Source organism: Scyliorhinus canicula, chromosome 14, assembly GCF_902713615.1.
Source record: "Scyliorhinus canicula chromosome 14, sScyCan1.1, whole genome shotgun sequence".
Classification (NCBI taxonomy): Eukaryota; Metazoa; Chordata; class Chondrichthyes; order Carcharhiniformes; family Scyliorhinidae; genus Scyliorhinus; species Scyliorhinus canicula.
The window spans coordinates 158,575,395-158,601,917 of record NC_052159.1 but is presented as its reverse complement, the minus strand read 5'-3'; the positions used below and the strand labels follow the sequence as shown (position 1 = coordinate 158,601,917).

At 51.5% G+C, this 26,523-nt stretch overlaps 1 protein-coding gene across 2 annotated transcripts in view; it reads left to right on the top strand.

Annotated features, from left to right (window-relative positions):
• The window catches only part of LOC119977334 (collagen alpha-1(IV) chain-like), a 149,866-nt gene that overhangs the window by 104,728 nt on the left and 18,615 nt on the right, over positions 1 to 26,523 (top strand). For both annotated transcript variants that reach the window (XM_038818117.1, XM_038818118.1), the window contains exons 34-42: positions 2,859 to 2,948; positions 4,157 to 4,296; positions 8,582 to 8,708; positions 8,803 to 8,883; positions 10,804 to 10,902; positions 13,386 to 13,436; positions 14,719 to 14,904; positions 20,414 to 20,547; positions 23,104 to 23,176. In XM_038818117.1, coding sequence (XP_038674045.1) covers positions 2,859 to 2,948; positions 4,157 to 4,296; positions 8,582 to 8,708; positions 8,803 to 8,883; positions 10,804 to 10,902; positions 13,386 to 13,436; positions 14,719 to 14,904; positions 20,414 to 20,547; positions 23,104 to 23,176 — 981 coding nt within the window. The remainder of the gene's footprint in view (positions 1 to 2,858; positions 2,949 to 4,156; positions 4,297 to 8,581; positions 8,709 to 8,802; positions 8,884 to 10,803; positions 10,903 to 13,385; positions 13,437 to 14,718; positions 14,905 to 20,413; positions 20,548 to 23,103; positions 23,177 to 26,523) is intronic.

Here is a 26,523-nt window from a genome sequence, read left to right as displayed (position 1 = left end):
CTGGGCTCCAGGCTGAATATTTGCCATCCACCACCACTCTCTGACTTCTTTCGGTTAGCCAGTTTGTTATCCAACTGGCCAAATTTCCCACTATCCCATGCCTCCTTAGTTTCTGCACAAGCCTACCATGGGGAACCTTATCAAATGCCTTACTAAAATCCATGTACACTACATCTACTGCTTTACCTTCATCCACATGCTTGGTCACCTCCTCAAAGAAGTCAATAAGACTTGTAAGGCAAGACCTACCCCTCACAAATTCGTGTTGACTATCCCTAATCAAGCAGTGTCTTTCCAGATGCTCAGAAATCCTATCCCTCAGTACCCTTTCCATTACTTTGCCGACCACCGAAGTAAGACTAACTGGCCTGTAATTCCCAGGGTTATCCCTATTCCCTTTTTTGAACAGGGGCACGACATTCGCCACTCTCCAATCCTCTGGTACCATCCCTGTTGACAGCGAGGACGAAAAGATCATTGCCAACGGCTCTGCAATTTCATTTCTTGCTTCCTATAGAATCCTTGGATATATCCCGTCAGGCCCGGGGGGCTTGTCTATCCTCAAGTTTTTCAAAACGCGCAACACATCTTCCTTCCTGACAAGTATCTCCTCGAGCTTATCAGTCTGTTTCACACTGTGCTCTCCAACAATATGGCCCCTCTCGTTTGTAAATACTGAAGAAAAATACTTGTTCAAGACCTCTCCTATCTCTTCAGACTCAATACACAATCTCCCGCTACTGTCCTTGATCGGACCTACCCTCGCTCTAGTCATTCTCATATTTCTCACATATGTGTAAAAGGCCTTGGGGTTTTCCTCGATCCTACCTGCCAAAGATTTTTCATGCCCTCTCTTAGCTCTCCTAATCCCTTTCTTCAGTTCCCTCCTGGCTATCTTGTATCCCTCCAGCGCCCTGTCTGAACCTTGTTACCTCAGCCTTACATAAGTCTCCTTCTTCCTCTTAACAAGACATTCAACCTCTCTTGTCAACCATGGTTCCCTCACTCGACCATCTCTTCCCTGCCTGACAGGGACACACATATCAAAGATACGCAGTACCTGTTCCTTGAACAAGTTCCACATTTCACTTGTGTCCTTCCCTGACAGCCTATGTTCCCAACTTCTGCACTTCAATTCTTGTCTGACAGCATTGTATTTACCCTTCCCCCAATTATAAACGTTGCCCTGTTGCACGCACCTATCCCTCTCCATTACTAAAGTGAAAGTCACAGAATTGTGGTCACTACCTCCAAAATGCTCCCCCACTAACAAATCTATTACCTGCCCTGGTTCATTGCCAAGTACTAAATCCAATATGGCCTCCCCTCTGGTCGGACAATCTACATACTGTGTTAGAAAAGCTTCCTGGACACACTGCACAAACACCACCCCATCCAAACTATTTGATCTAAAGAGTTTCCACTCAATGTTTGGGAAGTTGTAGTCACCCATGACTACTACCCTGTGACTTCTGCACCTTTCCAAAATCTGTTTCCCAATCTGTTCCTCCACATCTCTGCTGCTATTGGGGGGCATATAGAAAACTCCCAACAAGGTGACTGCTCCTTTCCTATTTCTGACTTCAACCCATATTACCTCAGTCGGCAGATCCCCCTCGAGCTGCCTTTCTGCAGCTGTTATACTATCTCTAATTAACAATGCCACCCCCCCCCCCCACCTCTTTTACCATCCTCCCTAATCTTGTTGAAACATCTATAACCAGGGACCTCCTCTATAACCAGGGACCTCCATCTATAACCAGGGACCTCCATCTATAACCAGGGACCTCCAATCTATAACCAGGGACCTCCATCTATAACCAGGGACCTCCATCTATAACCAGGGACCTCCATCTATAACCAGGGACCTCCATCTATAACCAGGGACCTCCAATCTATAACCAGGGACCTCCATCTATAACCAGGGACCTCCATCTATAACCAGGGACCTCCATCTATAACCAGGGACCTCCTGCCAACGGCTCTGCAATTTCATTTCTTGCTTCCCATAGAATCCTTGGATATATCCCGTTCAATAACCTGCCTCCAGCTCAGCACGGTGGCACAGGGGTTAGCACTGCTGCCTCCAGCTCAGCACGGTGGCACAGGGGTTAGCACTGCTGCCTCCAGCTCAGCCCGGTGGCACAGGGGTTAGCACTGTTGCCTCCAGCTCAGCACGGTGGCACAGTGGTTAGCACTGTTGCCTCCAGCTCAGCACGGTGGCACAGTGGTTAGCACTGTTGCCTCCAGCTCAGCACGGTGGCACAGTGGTTAGCACTGTTGCCTCCAGCTCAGCACGGTGGCACAGTGGTTAGCACTGTTGCCTCATATTTCCAGGGACCGGGGTCGGCACGGTGGCACAGTGGTTAGCACTGCTGTCTCACAGCTTCAGGGTCCCAGTTTCGATTCCCAGCTTGGGTCACTGTCTGTGCGGAGTCTGCACGTCCTCTCCGTGTCTGCGTGTGTTTCCTCCGGGTGCTCCGGTTTCCTCCCACAGTCCAAAGATGTGCAGGTTAGGTGGATTGGCCATGATAAATTGCTCCCTAGTGCCCAAAAGGTTAGGTGGGATTTACTGGGTTACGGGGAAGGGGTGAAGGTGTGGGCTTAGGTAGGCTGTTCTTCTCAAGGGCCGGTGCAGACTCGATGGGCCGAATGGCCTCCTTCTGCACTGTAAATTCTATGATTTGGTGGAACAGCCCACCCACAAGGCTCATACCAGGACACGGGGTGTGCTACAGCCAGAGCACCGTATGGCCCATGGCCCAGTAAACAGCTCAAACACTAACCAGAAAACAGCAAACCGCAAAGCAGGAAGAGAACAATAAAACTAATAGAAATGTCGCTCTTGCTTTCACTAGGATTGGCAGGAGACCCAGGAAGACCGGGAAAACCAGGACTGACAGGTGTCGCAGGAGAGAAAGGATCAATTGGAGAAATGGGACTACCAGGTAACCTTGCGAGACAATAAAAACTCTACAGAGAGTGAAGATCACGAGTGAAGATGAGGAGCTGTGAGGAGGACACAAAGAAGCTTCATAGGGATAGAGGCAGTTTGGGCGAGCGGGAAGAGTGTGGCAGGTAGATTATAATATGGTGAAATGTGAGGTTATCCACATTGGTAGGAACAATGAAAAAGCACATTTATTTGTAAATGGTGAGAGTCTGGGAATCGTTGGCATTCTGAGGACCCTGGGTATCCTAATCTGCCAATGACAGAAAGTTAAAATGAAAATGAAAATCGCTTATTGTCACGAGTAGGCTTCAATGAAGTTACTGTGAAAAGCCCCTAGTCGCCACATTCCGGCGCCTGTCCGGGGAGGCTGGTACGGGAACATGCAGGTACTGCAAGTGATTAGGAAAGAAAATTAATTTTTACTGCAATAGATTGGGGTACACAAACTGACTGCAATTATACAGGGGCCTTGGTGAGACCATTCTGGACTATTCCTTACCCAGGGTAGGACTCACTTGCCTTGGGAGTGGTACGAAGGTTCCCATGAGGAGAGATTGAATCGACTACAACCAAAACCCCGGAGTTTTGAAGTTTGAGATGCGATCTCCTCAGGGGCTTGACAGGATAGATGGTGAGAAATAGTTTCCCTTGAGTGGGAATGGGTAATTTAGAGCTGTGGAGTCAGGGTTACAGGATAAGGGGTCAACAATTTTAGGACTGACGTGAGGAGAGATTTCTTCAACTCACGAGGGTTGTGAATTTTTGCAATTCTCTATCCCAGACGATGGTGGACGCTCCATCGTTAAGCAGTGGATGATAGATTTTGGCTTCCTGGGAACTAGGGGAAGGCAGTACTGAGGTTGAAGATCAACCATGATGGAGTTGAACAGCAAAGCAGGTGTGATGGGCTGAATGGCCCACTCCTGCTCCTATTTTGAGCTCGTCCCCCTGGATTAAAGGTTAAAGAATCCAGACCTCTTGACCCACAGAATGAGGACCTCGTGCCAGAGTGATTTCCATGGGTCACCCACACAATTAGCACGATCACATTTAGACTTTAATGAAATCACCAAGAAATTCATTCTGAGAATGAAGTATGTCACCCATGGGAGGGTCATTCCAGCAACTATTGAGCATTCAGGCTGGGAATAGGGTGGGCCACTGGCGCTATGAAAATTCACTAAATTGACGTTCCCTCCTCAGGTACCTCAGGGTTCCAGGGTCTCCCGGGTGAGCCAGGCCAAACTGGAATACCAGGTTACAGTGGACAGCCCGGTGTGAAAGGCGACAAGGGAAACCCGGGGGTGCCAGGCTTTGGAGTTCCAGGTAGTCCAGGTCCAAAGGTGAGTTTAGACCTTGAACAATTGTCCGAATATTCCCCTTGATTTGGGATTTTCTCCTGCTGGATGCCAACGAGTCTCAAGGAGCAGGAACGTCGCCCACTCGATCAATGATCACGATCAGGTTGGCTCTGATTGACCTCAGTGTCCCGGTAATAAAATAAGGGAACAAACTCAGCGAATGTTCCTGATCTAATCACTGAGCTCATTGTGCTCAAGGAATCTGCTTTCACTATTTGCTCAAACTCAAATCCAGCCAGCAACCCCCATGATCCACTTGAGATGAGGTTGGATATAGAGAGTAGAAGAACATAGAACATTACAGCGCAGTACAGGCCCTTCGGCCCTCGATGTTGCGCCGACCTGTGAAACCCCTCTAAAGCCCATCTACACTATTCCCTTATCATCCATATGCCTATCCAATGACAATTTGAATGCGTTTAGTGTTGGCGGGTCCACTACTGTTGCAGGCAGGGCATTCCATGCCCTTACTACTCTCTCAGTAAAGAACCTACCTCTGACATCTGTCCTATATCTATCTCCCCTCAATTTAAAGCTATGTCCCCTCGTGCTGGACATCACCATCTGAGGAAAAAGGCTCTCACCGTCCACCCTATCTAATCCTCTGATCATCTTGTATGCCTCAATTAAGTCACCTCTTAACCTTCTTCTCTCTATTGAAAACAGCCTCAAGTCCCTCAGCCTTTCCTCATATGATCTTCCCTCCATACCAGGCAACATCCTTGTAAATCTCCTCTGCACCCTTTCCAATGCTTCCACATCCCTCCTATAATGCGGCGACCAAAACTGCACGCAATACTCCAAATGCGGCCGCACCAGAGTTTTGTACAGGTGCAACATGACCTCATGAGACCAACTCTCAGTGACCAATGCCTTAGGCCTGGACTGAGAGGTGGTACATTCGGCCCCTCTGCCATATTACGCAATGTTCAATCACAGTTTGGGATGAGAGGGGGGAATTAGATTTTGGCATGGGATACAAAATAGATGGTGCCTAATTATCCACTTTTAAACCCCCACATTTCATGTTTGCTCCTATTAATCTGAATAGACCTGAATCTATTGGGTGTGTGATATAAAAATGGGAAAACGTGGGGTGGCATGGTGGTACAGTGGTTAGCACAGTTGCTTCACAGCTCCAGGGTCCTGGGTTCGATTCCCGGCTGGGTCACTGTCTGTGCGGAGTCTGCACGTCCTCCCCGTGTGTGCGTGGGTTTCCTCCGGGTGCTCCGGTTTCCTCCCACAGCCCAAAGATGTGCCGGTTCGGTGAATTTTCCATGCTAAATTGCCCCTTAATATCCAAAGATGCTTCGATAGATGAGGTTACAGAGATAGGGTGGGGCAGTGGGCTTGGCTAGGGTGATCTATCAAGTGGGTCAGTGCAGACTAGATGGGTAGATTGGCCTTCTTCTGCGCTGTTGGAATTCTATGTTTATTCCCCGCCAAGCCCAATTTAACCCCTCTGATAAATTGGAAGATTGACCATTCATTCAAATCCATGGAGGATTGACACCTATCCCCCTCCCCCCACTTCCAGTCCCACCCAGACCCGCCTGCTTTTAGAGTTTCTCTCTATCCTGATGCTTTACTGCGGTCGATGTCCCCACTCATGTTGTTAACAGCCTCATCACTTTCTGAACACCAATGGCAGGTCCTGTCAATTTTAATTAGGACTCTGTCTGAGTTATCAAAGCACCTGCTTAATTCAGGCCCTTTCAAAATTCAGTCAGGATCCAGCCCCAGCACCTCCACAGGCGATGGATCCAATCAGTTCAGAATTATTCTTGTGCGAGGTGACAAGGGAGAGCGAGTTCACGCTGACAGATCATCAGGATCACGGCCACATCAGGACACACCACCTCCCTCCACTGTGACCTCCCACAACTCTGGCACATGACATCACGACAGTGAGCGGCACTGGGATCCTGAGGTTTGATCCAGTGAATGGCACTGGGATCCTGAGGTTTGATCCAGTGAATGGCACTGGGATCCTGAGGTTTGATCCAGTGAATGGCACTGGGATCCTGAGGTTTGATCCAGTGAATGGCACTGGGATCCTGAGGTTTGATCCAGTGAATGGCACTGGGATCCTGAGGTTTGATCCAGTGAATGGCACTGGGATCCTGAGGTTTGATCCAGTGAATGGCACTGGGATCCTGAGGTTTGATCCAGTGAATGGCACTGGGATCCTGAGGTTTGATCCAGTGAATGAGCAGAGAACTCCCCAATCAGCTCCTCAAAAGTCAAAGTCAACCCTGTCACGTTAAAAAATTGTGGATTCTTACATCACAAAAGGAGACCATTTGGCCCATCATGCACAGAATTCAACCAAACAATTTTGGGCGAGTTTGGCATTTTAGGTGAGATCCATGCCAGTATTCAACCCCACTTGGGGCGCAATATAACGGAAATGAAACAGTCCCAGAGTGCGTTCTGCTGGCTGTTTCCCAGTTCAGGCCCCGCTATCGAACAAGATTCTGTTTAACTTCGGGACCTCAGTGGGAACCTTGCCGAAGCTGGACTTAGTCTCATTTCTGGCGCTGAGGACCTCCGTTTATAAATGGTGTCCCGGTCTCCATACCCCACAATGCGACCCCCAGACGCCTCCCATTTTACCTATAAGGGGATCATTGAACCCCCCACACACCCCACCTAATAAGGACAGGTCACCCCTTGGACCGTTCCCCGCTGTGGGCAAAATGCCACCTGTGCAGTGCCAACCTGGTACCCTGACAGTGCCCTGCCAGCATGGAAGTAACACCTGGGCTGCCTGACGGTACCAGGGTGGCACCCAGTTATCATCATGGTGCCCAGGTGCCAGTGCCAGGGTGCCAGGCTGGTAGTGCCAGAGTATCCAGGTGGCATCAGAGATGGCTGTGGTTTCCGAGGCACAGGTGTTTGGGATTCGATCCCAATGCCTCGGGTTGATCCTGCGAGTGCGTATCAGAGTGAGACTAGCTGCTCACTTGAATACGCAAACTTTCCAAATACGGATCCCGCTCATGGTGGCTGGGATCCACATCGTGATGTCTCGCGAGGTTTGGCGAGCCGGGTAAATCCTGTGAGAGGGGGCGCGGCGCGCAAAGTTAGATTGCGCCCTTGGCAATTATTTTGGCTCTTGGGAAGTTTCTCCCTGATCAAGCCCGCACTTGGAAACCTGCCGGCGAGACCGGCTCCTCAGAGCCGCCATTTTGAAAGGGTGCCCCGATCTCTCAATGAGCTTGAAGGTTCCCCAGACCCACCACCATGGGCAATGTCACCCACTGAGCATATGGGCATTACCTTACTCACCCCCCTCCACCCCCCCCCCTCCCCCCCCCCACACTCCCAAGTTAGGACAACCCGCTCTGGGGCCACTGAGAGTTCACTCCATTTCAGGCCACCCCCCCCTTTCTGTCCGCCTTTCAGGACACCCAAACTTAACCCTCCAACCTTGAGACCCCTTCATAACTGCCCTTCATTCCTCCCTCCCACCCTTCATAAGTCCCCTTATCCCCCTTTCATGGGCACAGCCCCCCTCTGGCCCTGATCCTGGACACTGCCACCCCCACACCCTGGCAGTGCCACACAGGCACCCCGGCAGTGACAGAGTGGGGCTACTACGGTGACCTCCCCCCAGGTGGTGTTACGTTTGGCTGTCGCCTCATTTAAAGAAGCTGATCTGGACCTCACTCAGTGACATTTCACAAAGTTTGGTTCAATCTCATGAGGTGCCCCAAGTGTTGCAAACCTCACGATTGGCCTCTTGCGAGATTCAACGGTCTGGTCGTGCCAGCAGGTTGGGCGAGGCAGGTAAATCGCGCCCATGTCTGGGTGTGACTCTTTCTTTCAAAGATCTATCCAATTACTCCCAGTCCCTGCTCTTTCCACAGATCCCGGCTATCTGGCCCGTTCCCTTTCTGAAAGTTATTATTGAATCTGCTTCCGTTGTCCTTTCAGAGAACAACAACTCGCTGCTTGAAACATAATCCCTTCATCTCCCGCCCTGTTTCTTTGGCTGATATTCCTCAATCAGTGTTGCTCAGCGAACAGACCCTCCTCCCAATCGAAACAGTTTCGCTTCTCGAAACCTTCCTGATGTTGAACACCTCGATTAAATTTCCCGTTAATCGGCCATAAGGAGAACAATCCCGGCATCCCCAGTCTCTCCACATGAACTGAACTCTCTGAGTCCATGAATGGGATCCCTCGATCAGAAAGTGATGATGTGATGAAGATACTGCTACGATTATGTGCTGAACAGATTGTATTGTCGTTGGCCATTTAGGGGGATTCGGGTCTAACTGGCTTTCCAGGTGACCCTGGGCCAACAGGTGAGCCAGGTGTGCCAGGTTTGCCAGGATCACTGGGATCAACGGGACCAAAGGGAAGCCCAGGTGTGTCGGGGATTCCAGGTACGGTGACTAGAATTTCCCTGAAGGTAAAATTCATTGTTCCAATTCTCTGAACGAGGAAGGTACATAATAAACTGATATAATCATTCTACAGGTAACCCAGGGCTTCCGGGAATTAAAGGCAGCTTGGGCCCACCAGGTGAATCAGGTTTCTCAGGAATCCCAGGACAACCAGGTAAGTAAACAATAAGTAATGTTTGAAGATATTCCTCCACATAGATTGGTTCAACAATCTTTTTTTTAATGTTGTTATGGGCGCGATTTTACAACCACATCACAATTGAATGAAGGCTTGTCTGGTTTGGCTGTAAAGAGATGAATTAAAAACACAAACACGGGCCATCGTTTTAGAAAGAAAGGTTAATCCACTGAAACTTGTTTTTTTCTAGTTGTTCTGACTCCTCGATTATGACATCCTACTGAAACTGTACATTTGTACCTTATTAAACCATTAATCCCCCGGGTACTCCTGAAACATTTCTGATTGAATCTGGAACTCTCTCTTCGAGAACGTTGTTGACACTGGGATCCAGTTGAACTTTGAAGGATTTTTGTTGGGAGTATTTGGGATATGGAGAAAAGCAGAGTGACTGGAGTGGAGGTACAGGTCAGCCTTGACCTTGCTGAGTGCTGGGACAGGCTGGAGGTCAGCCCTGACCTCACTGAGTGCTGAGACAGGCTGGAGGTCAGCCTTGACCTTGCTGAGTGCTGGGACAGGCTGGAGGTCAGCCGTTGTGTGACCTCGCTGAGTGCTGGGACAGGCTGGAGGTCAGCCTTGACCTTGCTGAGTGCTGGGACAGGCTGGAGGTCAGCCTTGACCTTGCTGAGTGCTGGGACAGGCTGGAGGTCAGCCTTGACCTCACTGAGTGCTGGGACAGGCTGGAGGTCAGCCCTGACCTCGCTGAGTGCTGGGACAGGCTGGAGGTCAGCCTTGACCTTGCTGAGTGCTGGGACAGGCTGGAGGTCAGCCTTGACCTCACTGAGTGCTGGGACAGGCTGGAGGTCAGCCCTGACCTCACTGAGTGCTGGGACAGGCTGGAGGTCAGCCCTGACCTCGCTGAGTGCTGGGACAGGCTGGAGGTCAGCCTTGACCTTGCTGAGTGCTGGGACAGGCTGGAGGTCAGCCCTGACCTCACTGAGTGCTGGGACAGGCTGGAGGTCAGCCCTGACCTCGCTGAGTGCTGGGACAGGCTGGAGGTCAGCCTTGACCTTGCTGAGTGCTGGGACAGGCTGGAGGTCAGCCCTGACCTCACTGAGTGCTGGGACAGGCTGGAGGTCAGCCCTGACCTCACTGAGTGCTGGGACAGGCTGGAGGTCAGCCTTGACCTTGCTGAGTGCTGGGACAGGCTGGAGGTCAGCCTTGACCTCACTGAGTGCTGGGACAGGCTGGAGGTCAGCCCTGACCTTGCTGAGTGCTGGGACAGGCTGGAGGTCAGCCCTGACCTCGCTGAGTGCTGGGACAGGCTGAGGCTGCCGTAGTTTGTATCTTCCTCGGGCACTGTTGGGAAATAACAGGAAAGAAACAAAATGAAAAAGATATTGTGTGTGTCACAATATGGCCTTGCCATTTCCCATAAATGCATTTCAAATATGGTATTGATCATTTAGTCCAATGCTGTCCCAGATTTAGTCACAGACACGTGTTGACTTGTCTGTGTTCCAGCTACAGGGAGGAATGGCTCAGAATTCCTGCCACAAACAGGCAGGAAGGGACAATAATTAAAGAAAATGTCCATTCCTGATCACTACCCAGCAAGCCTCTTTTGGGATTTCTTACTGTACCCTACTGTCAGTGATAACCGTTTGGGCAGCCCAGTAGCACAGTGGTTAGCACTGCTGCTTCACAGCACCAGGAATCTGGGTTCGATTCCCGGGTTTGGGTCACTGTCTGTGCGGAGTCTGCACGTTCTCCCCGTGTCTGCGTGGGTTTCCTCCGGGTGCTCCGGGTTCCTCCCACAAGTCCCTTATTATTACCTCAGTCCCTCACTGGATGTAAAGTACTTTGCGAAGTCCTAACTAGGTAATAGGCTGCTCTCAAAAGAGCGGATTTTAGTTTTGGGGACTTGTTTTTACTCTTGTTGCATTTTCGTATCAGGTCCCAGTGGCCCCCAAGGTATCGCAGGAATCCTGGGCGAGAAAGGCTCAAGAGGCCATGATGGAATCCCAGGAGTGATTGGTGAAAAGGGTAATCAAGGTACGTGTGACGTCTGCACAGGGACAGATATTTGAGGTCGTGACCCGATCCTTCTAAAATGTCAAATACAAGCCAACAATTCACCGCAAAGGTTTCGGGGGAGGGGGGGAGGGGGGGGGGGGTCTGCCGTGTGAAGATTTTTTATTATTCATTCATTCATGGGATGTGGGTGTCACTGGGCAGATTTGGCATTTCTGGCCCATCCCTAATTACCCCTGAACAAAGTGACTCGCTCGGCCATTCAAAAGCCATTTAAGAGTCACCACATTGCTGTGGGTCTGGAGTCACATGTCGGCCAGACCGGGTAAGGATGGCAGATTTCCTTCCCTAAAGGACATTAGTGACCCAGATGGATTTTTACTACAGTCGAAAATGGTCTCATGGTCATCATTAGATTTTTCGGCTGGGATTTGATGTGGCGATGAGGCCATTGAATCTGACAAGAGGCCTCGCGAGTGACGTTTGAGGTCTCTCCTGAAATTCAACCAAACCTCGCGAGACATCATGATCTGGATCACACCTGCGCTGGGCAAGATCCAGGCCCGCATATTTAAATAACTATTAGGCTCATTTAAGTATTCATGCACCGGATTCTCCCGCCGCCCTGGAACTAACGACGTCCCCAGCAAGGTCTCGACAGGCACCGTTTAACGCTGCTCCACACAAACGTGGCCCAGGCATAACGACGCGTGGGGGCTTCCCTGGCCATTGGAGGCCGGGGTGATTGGGGCAGGGCAGGGTGGCCCCGTGGCTCTCCTTCGGGCACCCAGGCAGCTTGGCACTGTTCCCCTGGCATTGCCAAGATGACCGGGTGGCACTGCCAGTCGGCCAGGGCACTGCCAAGGTGCCCCGGTGGGCGTTCTAGTAGTTCTAGGCCCTGCCAAGAATCTGAGCCCGAGGGGGTCAAGCCCATGAAAGGGAGGCTGAGGGGAGTTATGAAGGGTGGGGGTGAAGGACGGGAATGTGAGGGGTGATGGGTGGGGGTCCTGAAAGAGGCGTTCTGAAGGGGGGGTTGGGGAGGCCTGAAAAGGTGGGATTCTCGGTGACCCTATAGCGGGATGTCCTCACTCGGGTGATGCCCTTGTGTGCGGGGGCGGGGGTGACATTTCCTGTGGGTGGGGGACATTCAAGCTTACTTAGAGATTGCGGCATCATTTCAAAATGGCAGCCGGGCTCCTGAGCAGTAACCTCGCTGATGGACTCAGCTCCCCAGCGATGACCCACACAGAGGGACAGAGATAAGCTGCAGAGCTGGGCTGACAGGTGGCAAATGGAGTTTAATGCAGAAAAGTGTGAGGTGATTCATTTTGGAAGGAGTAACAGGAATGCAGAGTACTGGGCTAATGGTAAGATTCTTGGTAGTGTGGACGAGCAGAGAGATCTCGGTGTCCATGTCCATAGATCCCTGAAAGTTGCCACCCAGGTTGATAGAGTTGTTAAGAAGGCATATGGTGTGTTAGCTTTTATTGGTAGAGGGATTGAGTTTCGGAGCCATGAGGTCATGTTGCAGTTGTACAAAACTCTGGTGCGGCCGCATTTGGAGTATTGCGTGCAGTTCTGGTCTCCGCATTATAGGAAGGATGTGGAAGCATTGGAACGGGTGCAGAGGAGATTTACCAGGATGTTGCCTGGTATGGAGGGAAAATCTTATGAGGAAAGGCTGATGGACTTGAGGTTGTTTTCATTAGAGAGAAGAAGGTTAAGAGGTGACTTAATTGAGGCATACAAGATGAGCAGAGGATAATCCTCTGGACAGTGAGAGCCTTTTTCCTTGGATGGTGATGGCTAGCACGAGGGGACATAGCTTTAAATTGAGGGGAGATAGATATAGGACAGATGTCAGAGGTAGGTTCTTTACTCAGAGAGTAGTAAGGGCGTGGAATGCCCTGCCTGCAACAGGAGTGGACTCGCCAACATTAAGGGCATTTCAATGGTCATTGGATAAACATATGGATGTTAAGGGAATAGTGTAGATGGGCTTTAGAGTGGTTTCACAGGTCGGCGCAACATCGAGGGCCGAAGGGCCTGTACTGCGCTGTAATGTTCTATGTTCTATACCAAGGAGAAACTCCCAAAGTGCCCAAAAATGACTACGTCGGGTGGATCTCACCGACAAACACCCCCCCAAAAGACACCCAACTTGACATTTAGAAATTTGCTTGGTTGAATTGCGCCCTTGATTCCAGATTCTTATTCAATTCAAATTTCACCATCCTCCATGGTGGGATTTGAACCTGCATCATCAGAGCATTACCCTGGGTCTCTAGATCACGAAACCAGTGCTGATACCACAACACAACTGCCTCCCTGAATTCTGTGTAGGCAGCCGTGTTGGATGAACTTGTCTAGTCTGGACTCTGTGCCTGGATTAAAATAAATCTCCTCGACATCACATTAACCAGTTAAATGTGGAACCACTGACAATGCTTCAATTAATAATCTTGCATCTAACACCCAATCTGTACTTTTTGCAAATTGTCTAGGCCTCCCGGGAAGAGATATCCCAGGATCGCCAGGATTGCCGGGAACCAAGGGTAAGATTATCCCTTCTTCAAAACATGTTCCATCTCCACATCTCTACGTCTCTCTCTCTCTTAAGACGGTACTTAAAATCTGAAATATGTTTATTCCACCATTTTCCCAGTGTACAGGTTAAATTTCCTCTTTTAGCCGCTTAACACCTTACCTTTAGGCCAAAAACTTTAGTCTGATATGTTAATAAGGTAGTGACTAAATTTGGAAAGCATTGATACAACGCACAGCCGTGTGTACCATCGACAAGGTGCACTGCAGGAACTCATCAAGGTTCCTGAGGCAGTTTCTATCACAGCTGTGACTGCTGCCATCTAAAGTGATGTGGAGATGCCGGCATTGGACTGGGGTGAGCACAATAAGAGGTCTTACAACACCAGGTTAAAGTCCAACAGGTTTGTTTCAAACACGAGCTTTCGGAGCACTGCTCCTTCCTCAGGTGAGTCACTGTCACTGGGGCAAAATCCTTCCACTCCCTCCCTAAGAATACCAAAGGTGTTCTGACACCTCATAGACTTCAGCGGTTTACAAAGGCAGCTCACCACCACCTTCTGAAGGGGAAATTAGGGATGGACAATAAATGCTGGCCTAACCAGCGATGGTCACACCCCCCAAATCAAACACAAATGGTACAACCCAGGGTGGCTGTGGAAATCACTCTATTGTAGTTACAGACAAAACAGGATTTCTTTTACTCTTATATGGTACGTGGGTGTCACTGGGCAAGGCCGGTACTTTTTCCCTTCCCTCATTGCCCTTAAGGAGGCGATGGGGAGCTGCTTTCTTGAACCTTACTGGTTCATGGGGTGTTAGATGGTGTGTGGACTTCCAACAGCACTCAAAGAAAAGTCTCTCTTCCAGCGAGCACAGTCAGTTCACACGGCAATCAGAGTCCATCTCAACAGCATTCTACAACAAACTTTATTTAGAATGAGTCTCTGCAAACTACAACAAACAGGGCTCCTGACTGAAAACTACAGCAGCCCCTCCCAATGAAAGCAAAATACAGTCAGTGGAGGAGAGCTACACAATAAGTGTCATCTACAGCAGTGTGGACTCCAGGTGTGATTAACCAATCATCTTCATCCTGGGTCAGAGGACTGATATCACAGTCAGAGTTCACTCCCCCCCACTCCCCCAGTCCCAAATCTCCCACTTTGCACAAACCAGGGTTCTGCTGCCCTCGGGTTTGAACATGACGGACGGTATTTCTAACTGGGAGAATCTGTGGATCTGGCAGCTGTGTGATCTAACATTGTGCTAACGGTGTGTCCTTTCCAACAGGTTTGAAAGGTGACCTTGGGTTACCAGGGTACCCCGGTTCGCCTGGCGTCCCAGGTGTTAAAGGAGAGCGAGGGTTCTCAGGCGCCAAAGGTCACCAGGGCATTCAAGGTTCCCCAGGACCCCCGAACGTGGCCTTGGAGGGACCAAAAGGTGAAAAAGGAAATGTGGGTGAAGCAGGCCGCTCGGGTAAGTTGTCCATTTTCACAGTTAGACTGAAGGTTTGTTGTGACGTTGGACAGTTTGAACACGGTTTCTGATGACCAGTCTGCAGATGCGCAGAACGGCAATGGCATCATTCTGCTGCACCCAGCATGTCAATGATTCTCTGTGTATCTTACATCTGTTGGCACACACCGCCCACAAGGAATGTGGTTGGTAGTTTGGGTTTACCAGAAGAACAATAACGCTGTCTACTAACTAATTCATAAATTAATTATTTATTGTCAGGCACAATCATATAGTAAACGCACTTTATCCACCTTCCCTAAGACATATTTTTTCGTGATAACCGATTCCCCCCACCCCCCCCCCCCCCACCCCAGCTGCCCTCTGGCCCCAGCCGGCGCGCTCCAGCACAGCCAGTGCCATCATGTTGGCTGGGATGAGTGTGTGTGGGGAGTGTAATGTGTGTGTGGGGCTGGGATGAGTGTGTGTGGGGAGTGTAATGTGTGTGTGTGGCTGGGATGAGTGTGTGTGGGGAGTGTAATGTGTGTGTGTGGCTGGGATGAGTGTGTGTGGGGAGTGTAATGTGTGTGTGGGGCTGGGATGAGTGTGTGTGGGGAGTGTAATGTGTGTGTGGGGCTGGGATGAGTGTGTGTGGGGAGTGTAATGTGTGTGTGCGGCTGGGATGAGTGTGTGTGGGGAGTGTAATGTGTGTGTGGGGCTGGGGAGGTGTGTGTGGGGAGTGTAATGTGTGTGTGCGGCTGGGATGAGTGTGTGTGGGGAGTGTAATGTGTATGTGTGGCTGGGATGAGTGTGTGTGGGGAGTGTAATGTGTGTGTGCAGCTGGGATGAGTGTGTGTGGGGAGTGTAATGTGTGTGTGCGGCTGGGATGAGTGTGTTTGGGGAGTGTAATGTGTGTGTGCGGCTGGGATGAGTGTGTGTGGGGAGTGTAATGTGTGTGTGGGGCTGGGGAAGTGTGTGTGGGGAGTGTAATGTGTGTGTGCGGCTGGGATGAGTGTGTGTGGGGAGTGTAATGTGTATGTGTGGCTGGGATGAGTGTGTGTGGGGAGTGTAATGTGTGTGTGCTGCTGGGATCAGTGTGTGTGGGGAGTGTAATGTGTGTGTGCGGCTGGGATGAGTGTGTGTGGGGAGTGTAATGTGTGTGTGCGGCTGGGATGAGTGTGTTTGGGGAGTGTAATGTGTGTGTGCGGCTGGGATGAGTGTGTGTGGGGAGTGTAATGTGTGTGTGGGGCTGGGGAAGTGTGTGTGGGGAGTGTAATGTGTGTGTGCGGCTGGGATGAGTGTGTGTGGGGAGTGTAATGTGTATGTGTGGCTGGGATGAGTGTGTGTGGGGAGTGTAATGTGTGTGTGCAGCTGGGATCAGTGTGTGTGGGGAGTGTAATGTGTGTGTGCGGCTGGGATGAGTGTGTGTGGGGAGTGTAATGTGTGTGTGTGGCTGGGATGAGTGTGTGTGGGGAGTGTAATGTGTGTGTGCGGTTGGGATGAGTGTGTGTGGGGAGTGTAATGTGTGTGTGTGGCTGGGATGAGTGTGTGTGGGGAGTGTAATGTGTGTGTGTGGCTGGGATGAGTGTGTGTGGGGAGTGTAATGTGTGTGTGGGGCTGGGATGAGTGTGTGTGGGGAGTGTAATGTGTGTGTGGGGCTGGGATGAGTGTGTGTGGGGAGTGTAATGTGTGTGTGGGGCTGGGATGAGTGTGTGTGGGGAGTGTAATGTGTGTGTGCGGCTGGGATGAGTGTGTGTGGGGAGTGTAATGTGTGTGTGGGGCTGGGGAGGTGTGTGTGGGGAGTGTAATGTGTGTGTGCGGCTGGGATGAGTGTGTGTGGGGAGTGTAATGTGTATGTGTGGCTGGGATGAGTGTGTGTGGGGAGTGTAATGTGTGTGTGCAGCTGGGATGAGTGTGTGTGGGGAGTGTAATGTGTGTGTGCGGCTGGGATGAGTGTGTTTGGGGAGTGTAATGTGTGTGTGCGGCTGGGATGAGTGTGTGTGGGGAGTGTAATGTGTGTGTGGGGCTGGGGAAGTGTGTGTGGGGAGTGTAATGTGTGTGTGCGGCTGGGATGAGTGTGTGTGGGGAGTGTAATGTGTATGTGTGGCTGGGATGAGTGTGTGTGGGGAGTGTAATGTGTGTGTGCTGCTGGGATCAGTGTGTGTGGGGAGTGTAATGTGTGTGTGCGGCTGGGATGAGTGTGTGTGGGGAGTGTAATGTGTGTGTGCGGCTGGGATGAGTGTGTTTGGGGAGTGTAATGTGTGTGTGCGGCTGGGATGAGTGTGTGTGGGGAGTGTAATGTGTGTGTGGGGCTGGGGAAGTGTGTGTGGGGAGTGTAATGTGTGTGTGCGGCTGGGATGAGTGTGTGTGGGGAGTGTAATGTGTATGTGTGGCTGGGATGAGTGTGTGTGGGGAGTGTAATGTGTGTGTGCAGCTGGGATCAGTGTGTGTGGGGAGTGTAATGTGTGTGTGCGGCTGGGATGAGTGTGTTTGGGGAGTGTAATGTGTGTGTGCGGCTGGGATGAGTGTGTGTGGGGAGTGTAATGTGTGTGTGGGGCTGGGATGAGTGTGTGTGGGGTGTGTAATGTGTATGTGTGGCTGGGATGAGTGTGTGTGGGGAGTGTGTTGGCTGGGATGAGTGTGTGTGGGGAGTGTAATGTGTGTGTGGGGCTGGAATGAGTGTGTGTGGGGAGTGTAATGTGTGTGTGGGGCTGGGATGAGTGTGTGTGGGGAGTGTAATGTGTGTGTGGGGCTGGGATGAGTGTGTGTGAGGAGTGTAATGTGTGTGTGTGGCTGGGATGAGTGTGTGTGGGGAGTGTAATGTGTGTGTGCGGCTGGGATGAGTGTGTGTGGGGAGTGTAATGTGTGTGTGGGGCTGGGATGAGTGTGTGTGAGGAGTGTAATGTGTGTGTGTGGCTGGGATGAGTGTGTGTGGGGAGTGTAATGTGTGTGTGGGGCTGGGATGAGTGTGTGTGAGGAGTGTAATGTGTGTGTGTGGCTGGGATGAGTGTGTGTGGGGAGTGTAATGTGTGTGTGGGGCTGGGATGAGTGTGTGTGGGGAGTGTGATGTGTGTGTGCGGCTGGGATGAGTGTGGGTGGGTCTTCGTGTCTCCATGTCACTGTGTCTCCGTGTCTCCGTGTCTCCGTGTCTCCGTGTCTCCGTGTCCCCGTGTCTCCGTGTCTCCGTGTCCCCGTGTCTCCGTGTCTCCGTGTCTCCGTGTCCCCGTGTCTCCGTGTCTCCGTGTCCCCGTGTCTCCGTGTCTCCGTGTCCCCGTGTCTCCGTGTCTCCGTGTCCCCGTGTCTCCGTGTCTCCGTGTCTCCGTGTCTCCGTGTCCCCGTGTCTCCGTGTCTCCGTGTCCCCGTGTCTCCGTGTCTCCGTGTCCCCGTGTCCCCGTGTCTCCGTGTCTCCGTGTCCCCGTGTCTCCGTGTCTCCGTGTCCCCGTGTCTCCGTGTCTCCGTGTCTCCGTGTCTCCGTGTCCCCGTGTCTCCGTGTCTCCGTGTCTCCGTGTCCCCGTGTCTCCGTGTCTCCGTGTCCCCGTGTCTCCGTGTCCCCGTGTCTCCGTGTCCCCGTGTCTCCGTGTCTCCGTGTCTCCGTGTCCCCGTGTCTCCGTGTCTCCGTGTCCCCGTGTCTCCGTGTCCCCTTGTCTCCGTGTCTTCGTGTCTCCGTGTCTCCGTGTCCCCATGTCTCTGTGTCTCCGTGTCTCCGTGTGCTACCTCCTCTCTCCCCCTCAGCAGCCCACGATGCCTGTTTCACGATGTTAAAAGCACAAGTGAACCTCGCCGTTGGGAATTAGGCCCATCGGAGGGGGAGCATCGTGGTTGCCCCAGACTGTACCAGGTCTGGCCCGCTAATGATATGCCACGGGTGCTTACTGTACGTGCGTTCTGGAACGCATTGACATCGCTGTTGAAACGACGGAGAATTGCGATCTGGCGTGAAATCGGAGCCGCCGCAATTTCGGCCTCGGAACTGATTCCCCACCCGTTCTCGTTTCTCGATTGCGCCGTTGGCCGATGGAGATTCCTGCCCTTAGTCTCAGGAACGGAGAATCCCGCCGTACATTTTTCTGCTCAGGTCTCTGGAATGGGATTTGAAACCACAACCTCCCGACTCGGAGACTAAAGAAAGTGTTATTCACAAAACCAACGGTAACTCTTGTAACTGTCCCCCTCCACCAACTTTGGCATTTCCTAACTGACGCATCGCCTATTCTGTGCTGTAAGATTTTATGGTAAATTACCTCAACGCCAGACACGCTGAAACCCTCCAGCTTCCCTTGTGACTATTCCTGAGTTTGGGAATAGGCTGGGAAATCGAAGCACCGCTTGCTCATCAGACAGTTAATGTTATGGAGGAGTTCTTGGAACCAACACACAGCAGAGAACAGGAACCAATTGGTTCGCCAATTCCTCAGCCAATTTCCCAAGACTTTGCTCTCATGATACCCAGGAGGTCAACCTTTCTATGCTGCAGTCTCTAGAGGGGTTGTTGACCCCACATGGACCAGGAAACCAATGACCATTGAATAACATTTCTGATTACTTTCCAACTCTTTCTATTGGCTACATTTGTGTGAGGAGAAAGCTGTAAAGTGGTTGTGAGGTGATTGGAGGAGCTGCTGCCACACCCACTTTTCGAAACCTCTTGGTTTACACAAATGCAAATCTTCCAAATGTGCTGAATGTTCTATAATATATTTAACATTTTGTTGCAGTAATGTTGTTAAAAACTCTGGGTTCATTTACATACAGGCAGTTTGTCTGCTGTCATTAAGGAGTCTTAAACGTGAGGTTATCATTGATTTTAACCATTTACTTCTTTACAGAGAGATGGCTAATGGAATATTGTTTATGTTGTTAGGAGATTCTCTGAGGGGGAGATAACTTATGAGGGAGTGGTGTTTATTACTAGCTAAGCAGGTCATGGAACATTTTAGTGAGATGCAGATGATGTAATTAATGGGAGGAGCCAGGTTTGTCTGTAGTTTTTAACAGTATGCTGTAGGATTTGACTCTGACAAGACAGAAGGATTTTCAGGTTGTTCCTGAAACGGTTTCTCTCCAAAGGCTTGCACAGAGACTAGCAAGTAGCACTGAATGCTAACTTTATTTATCAGTGGATTTTGAGCTATATTGTAGTGCTTAGGTGGAATAAATATAGTGGCAGGTGTAGATCGCGAGATAAAGATTTTTTCTTTTGTTTAAGAACTGTTTAATTGTAAAGCTATTTCCATGTGATCAATTCTGTATTTAAATTAAAGTTTGTTTGAACATAAAAGATGTCGATTGGTCAGGGTCATCACTCCTGGGGGAAAGTACCCGACCCTCACAGTTTTACAAATTGTAAATGCTTGGTGGTTTTTGGTCCTGTATCCAATCACAAATATTCTGGTTGGATATTCTTTTGCAATTGGAAAATTGTTGTGGAGATTTTCAGCTGTGGAGTTACTGAGGGCAGACTGCATGGTCTCGGACACTTGCTCAGAGAGTTATCAGAACATATTGAGGAACACCTAATTCCTTTTTACAGGGAGCCCCGGTGTCCAAGGAAGCCCTGGAGCTCCAGGACTGAGTGGAGCCATCGGAGAAAAAGGAAATAAGGGACTCCCAGGGCCCTCTGGCTTTTCAGGATTCAAGGGAGAGAAAGGAATCCAAGGATCTCCTGTAAGTTAAATTATTGCACACAATAATCCAATTATTCACTGCTCTTTGCCAATACTTTTAATGGGAATTTAGATAAATGAATGAAAGGAATAGAAGGATATGCTAAGATGGTGCGATTGAGGAAGATAGGAGGAGGCTCGTGTGGACCATAAACACCAGCATGGAGCAGTTGGGCCGAATGGCCTGTTTCTGTGTTGTAAACTCCATGTGATTCTACATATTAATTTTAATGGACAGCAAATCAAATGCCTGAATTCTTTGGACAAATACCAATTTTCCACATTGTCAGATAGAGGCCAGTAGATGTTGGCTACATCATCGGCATCTCCCTGGTTGAAATTGTCCTTGTGTGTCCTGTCCTCAAAAAGCTGGATGAGTCCAACCCGGCCAATTACTGCCCTGCCAGTCTACTCTCGATTATCAGGAAAATGGTGAAAGGAATCATCAACAAGGCTATCAAGTGGCACTTGTTCAATAATAATCAAATAACCAAATGCTCGGTTTGGGTTCCGCCAGGGTCACTCAGCTCCTGACTTTGTTGGTACCTTGATCCAAACAGCGACAAAAGAGTTAAGCCCCAGAGGTGAGGTGAGAGTGACTGCCCCAACATCAAAGCAGCATTCAGCCGAGTGGCATCATGGAGCCCCAGCTAAACTGGAGTCAATGGGAGTCCCGGGGAAACTCTCCGCTGATCATAACGAGATCAAATAACAGTGGCTGTGGCATTTGGCATTCGCAGCTCCCGTGTAAGGTTTCAGTTTGGCTGTCATAGATGACCCACAAAGTGGATCTTGTTCAGAAGTGATTTTTAAGTAGTCTATTAAGAAGCAACAGTTTAAACATGATGCATAAACGAAATAGACAGGAAAACATACAACCGATGATAAATGAGAATGGTTTAGTAGAGCTGGAATGTGAATGGACTGATGTGTGTGAGATGATCTTTAGAACATAGAACATACAGTGCAGAAGGAGGCCATTCGGCCCATCGAGTCTGCACCGACCCACTTAAGCCCTCACTTCCACCCTATCCCTGTAACCCCTCCTAACCTTTTTGGTCACTTAGAGCAATTTATCATGGCCAATCCACCTAACCTTCACGTCTTTGGACCGTGGGAGGAAACCGGAGCAGCCGGAGGAAACCCACGCAGACACGGGGAGAACGTGCAGACTCCGCACAGACAGTGACCCAAGCTGGGAATCGAACCCGGGACCCAGGCGCTGTGAAACCCCAGTGCTATCCACTTGTGCTACCGTGCTGCCCTCTTGACAGCTAGTCTGTCTGAAGTGAACATCTCCTTCCCACCCTTTCACAGTCTGAAAAGGCTGCTCCACGTGAAACAATTTGAAAAGCTCTTTCCTGCTCAAAGTGATTTTGCTCCCTCTTGAGAGCCTGTTTTTAACCATTTCTCAGAGGGTTGGTTTACATATGAGTCATGAGATATCTTATTAGGAATGTCTATGCTGGAGGCATGTCCCTGACGGGGGATAACTTGTTGCTTCTGTGTTGTGCAGTCAACAAACTACTCTGGGAGCTCCTCCAATGTGCTGGTTGTATCAAACCCGGGTCTGTATCACCCCAGCCCCATTGGGACCCCATCAAACCCGGGTCTGTATCACCCCAGCCCCATTGGGATTCCATCAAACCCGGGTCTGTATCACCCCAGCCCCATTGGGACCCCATCAAACCCGGGTCTGTATCACCCCAGCCCCATTGGGACCCCATCAAACCCGGGTCTGTATCACCCCAGCCCCATTGGGATTCCATCAAACCCGGGTCTGTATCACCCCAGCCCCATTGGGACCCCATCAAACCCGGGTCTGTATCACCCCAGCCCCATTGGGACCCCATCAAACCCGGGTCTGTATCACCCCAGCCCCATTGGGACCCCATCAAACCCGGGTCTGTATCACCCCAGCCCCATTGGGACCCCATCAAACCCGGGTCTGTATCACCCCAGCCCCATTGGGACCCCATCAAACCCGGGTCTGTATCACCCCAGCCCCATTGGGACCCCATCAAACCCGGGTCTGTATCACCCCAGCCCCATTGGGACCCCATCAAACCCGGGTCTGTAACACCCCAGCCCCATTGGGACCCCATCAAACCCGGGTCTGTATCACCCCAGCCCCATTGGGAGTCCAGAACAATCGGGGCAGAATGGTAAAATCCGAGCCGGAATGTTCAGGGGTGATGTCAGGAAGCACTTCCTCACGCAAAGAGGGATTGGGAATCCGGAACTCTCTACCACCTGCCCCACCCAAAAAGCTGTTGATGTTGGTGTTCAATTGAAAAGTTTCAAATGGAAGATGGTTAGTTTTTTTGGCTAAAGGAGGCAAGGGATATGGGAGAAAAATGAATGAATGGAGCTGATGAGGCAGGGACTAATTTACCAGCGGAACAGGGTGAGGGGCTGAATATTCGCGTCCTCTATGACACAAGGTGTTAACTCTGGGCAGATTGACGTAGATGGTGTACTGAGAATCCGAGGCCATGAGGCAGACGGTGATGGATATTGTTCTGAATAATGAATCTTGGACTGTCTTCTCCCACAGGGCAATGCTGGCTATCCAGGTACTCCTGGTCAGAAGGGCGAATCCGGATCTCATGGAGTTCCAGGCTTCATTGGTACATTAATAACTTATTCAACTAATGAAGCACTAACTGAGTGATGTTGAAGTGTATACAGACACAGAGTTGGATTTGTTCCAATCCAGTTAGAGACCAGTAACTTTTTGTTCAAAGTAAACACAGTTTGAAATCCCAGTTATCCACTAAGTGAATAAAGCCCCAAACAAGATAAACTTTACTAAACAAAGTCAGGAAAGTAAAACAATTTACAATGTCTGTCTTCTACTCTAAAGCCTGTAATTTTCGGAGAGTCACGGGGAACACATTCCTGAAGGTTCCAACAGGCCGGTTGCCATTTTCTGTGGGGAACTGGGATCCCGGGGGATAGGCCGGGGGCAGAGGGAGCAATGAGATCTCCTTCACAAGAGGGAACCCACCATCGGAAAGATGGCTCTGATAGAGGTGCCCCATTTTCCTGACCAAGATGTTTCCTGACCAAGGTTTTTACATTTTACTATCCCCCCCCCCACCCCGCCCCACACACACCCCAAGGACTTGCCCCCCACCCCACACACACCCCAAGGACTTGCCCCCCACCCCACACACACCCCAAGGACATGCCCCCCCCCCACCCCACACACCCCAAGGACATGCCCCCCCACCCCACACACACCCCAAGGACTTGCCCCCCACCCCACACACACCCCAAGGACATGCCCCCCACCCCACACACACCCCAAGGACCTGCTCCCCCACCCCACACACACCCCAAGGACTTGCCCCCCACCCCACACACACCCCAAGGACATGCCCCCCACCCCACACACACCCCAGGGACATGCCCCCCCCACCCCACACACACCCCAAGGACATGCCCCCCCCCCCCCACACACACCCCAAGGACATGCCCCCCCCCCACACACACCCCAAGGACATGCCCCCCACCCCCCACACACCCCAAGGACCTGCTCCCCCACCCACACACACCCAAGGACATGCCCCCCACCCCACACACACCCCAAGGACATGCCCCCCACCCCCCACACACCCCAAGGACATGCCCCCCCACCCCACACACACCCCAAGGACATGCCCCCCCCACCCCACACACACCCCAAGGACATGCCCCCCCACCCCACACACACCCCAAGGACATGCCCCCCACCCCCACACACCCCAAGGACATGCCCCCCCACCCCACACACACCCCAAGGACATGCCCCCCCACACCACACAGACCCCAAGGACATGCCCCCCCCACCCCACACACACCCCAAGGACATGCCCCCCACCCATTGTAAAATTGCTTCCCGGTTGGGATGGATGAAATCTCAGAGGGAATCCTGTCCGTGCAATTTCACATTCCCCCCACATCCGAATGTTGGGTCTGGGTTTGATACCCAGAGAACAGCTCCACCCATCTCCGTGACGGTGCAACATTTCAGGGTTCAGGGAATCCTTTAACCTAACTCAGCTCTAACTCCCAAAGCAAAACGTCTCTCTGGACTGCACTTCTTTGAAGTCACGGCAGACCCTGCGGCTGTGATTTACCGTGCGCCGCCTGCCTGATTTGATGGCCCGGTGAAGCCGGTGAAGCCGGTGAAGCCGGTGAAGGCCTCTCACAAGCTTCACGACACTTGAGCCGTCTCGGAAGATTCAACCTCACCTCACAAGACTTTGCATATTTAAATGAGCCAGGGTTTCCCCAGCGTCAGGAACAAACGGCCTCCTCAGCGAGACCTCGACCGAGTGCCGTTTAGCGCTGCTCCACACAACCAGGCCAAACCGCTGCGGGGAGGCTTCCAAGGCCATTGCAAAACCCTGGGTGGTTGGGCACAGGGCAGGGTAACACCCTGGCCCCCCCTCTGGCACCTGGACACTGTAGCACTGCCACCCTGGCCCAGGCTTGTAGGGGTACTGTCAGGGTGGCAGGGAGGCAGAGCTAGGGTGGGGGGGTGCCAGGGTTTACACTGCCAAGGGTCAGGATTCTGAGGGGGCCATGCCCATTAAGGAGTAATGGGGGGAAGGGGGGTGGGGGGGGGGGGTGGTTATGAAGGTTGGAAGTGGAGAAGGCTGGGGTTCCTGAAAGGGGGTGGCCAGGAAGCGCGGGTAGACCTGGAATGGGTGGGGTGCCACTTCAGGGACCCCATAGCAGGGTGGCCACACTTGTGGGGGGAGGGGGAGAATAATGACCATGTGTGTGAGGGGGTGACATTGCCCATGGGTGGGGGGTCCCTGTCACTCACTGAGAGATCGGGCACCCTTTCAAAACGATGGTGCAATCTCTGAGAAGCCGAGCTCGATAAGGGGGGGTTCAGCTCCCCAGTGATGAAAACATTCCTTTTTTAAAATACATTTAAAGTGCCCAATTATGTTTCCCCAATTAAGGGGCAATTTAGCGCGGCCAATCCACCTACGCTGCACATCTTTGGGTTGTGGGGGTGAGACCAACGCCAACATGGGGAGAATGTGCAAACTCCACACGGACAGTGGCACGGGGCCAGGATCGAACCTGGGTCATCAGCACTGTGAGGCAGCAGTGCTAACCACTGCGCCACCGTGGTGACTCTGATGAAAACATTCCCAAGGGCGCAATTTACTGCTTGCGTCCTGCTGGATTTGGAGCGGAACGTGGCCGGTATATCCCGCGAGAGGCCTTCCCAGGATTCCGGACAGCAGGTACACCTCACCGGGTCGAATCAGATCCAACCTCGTTCAGCTCAGTGAGTTTAAAAACCTATTTCACCGTGATGCGGATCAGCCGCACTGAGGATACCCCAGGAGAGTGCCGATTAGTACTGTCCCCACTAACGGGGACCAGGTATACCGCAGCTTGGCGGGCGGCAGGGAGGGGCCCCCAGGAGGCTGGAGGATCCAGGGTGGTCGGTCTGTGGCCTGGATCCCGATCTCTTCCTTTACTGCGGAGCTCTGCTGGTTGGATCCACTGTGCTGGGAATGACGCTTCAACCGGAAACCCCATTGGCCAGCTGGTGTAACGGAGCACCCTGCCCCGGGGTGAAACAGAAATGTGGTGCAGCAGGACAGACAATCCAGTCCTACATATCCAGCTAAGGAAGGTCACCTGCTGTGTTGGGATTATGGTTTTAATATCCTCTCCAACTGACCCTCTGACAGTGCAGCACTCCCTCAGTACTGACCCTCTGACAGTGCGGCTCTCCCTCAGTACTGACCCTCTGACAGTGCAGCACTCCCTCAGTACTGACCCTCTGACAGTGCGGCGCTCCCTCAGTACTGACCCTCTGACAGTGCGGCTCTCCCTCAGTACTGACCCTCTGACAGTGCAGCACTCCCTCAGTACTGACCCTCTGACAGCGCAGCACTCCCTCAGTACTGACCCTCTGACAGTGCAGCACTCCCTCAGTACTGACCCTCTGACAGTGCAG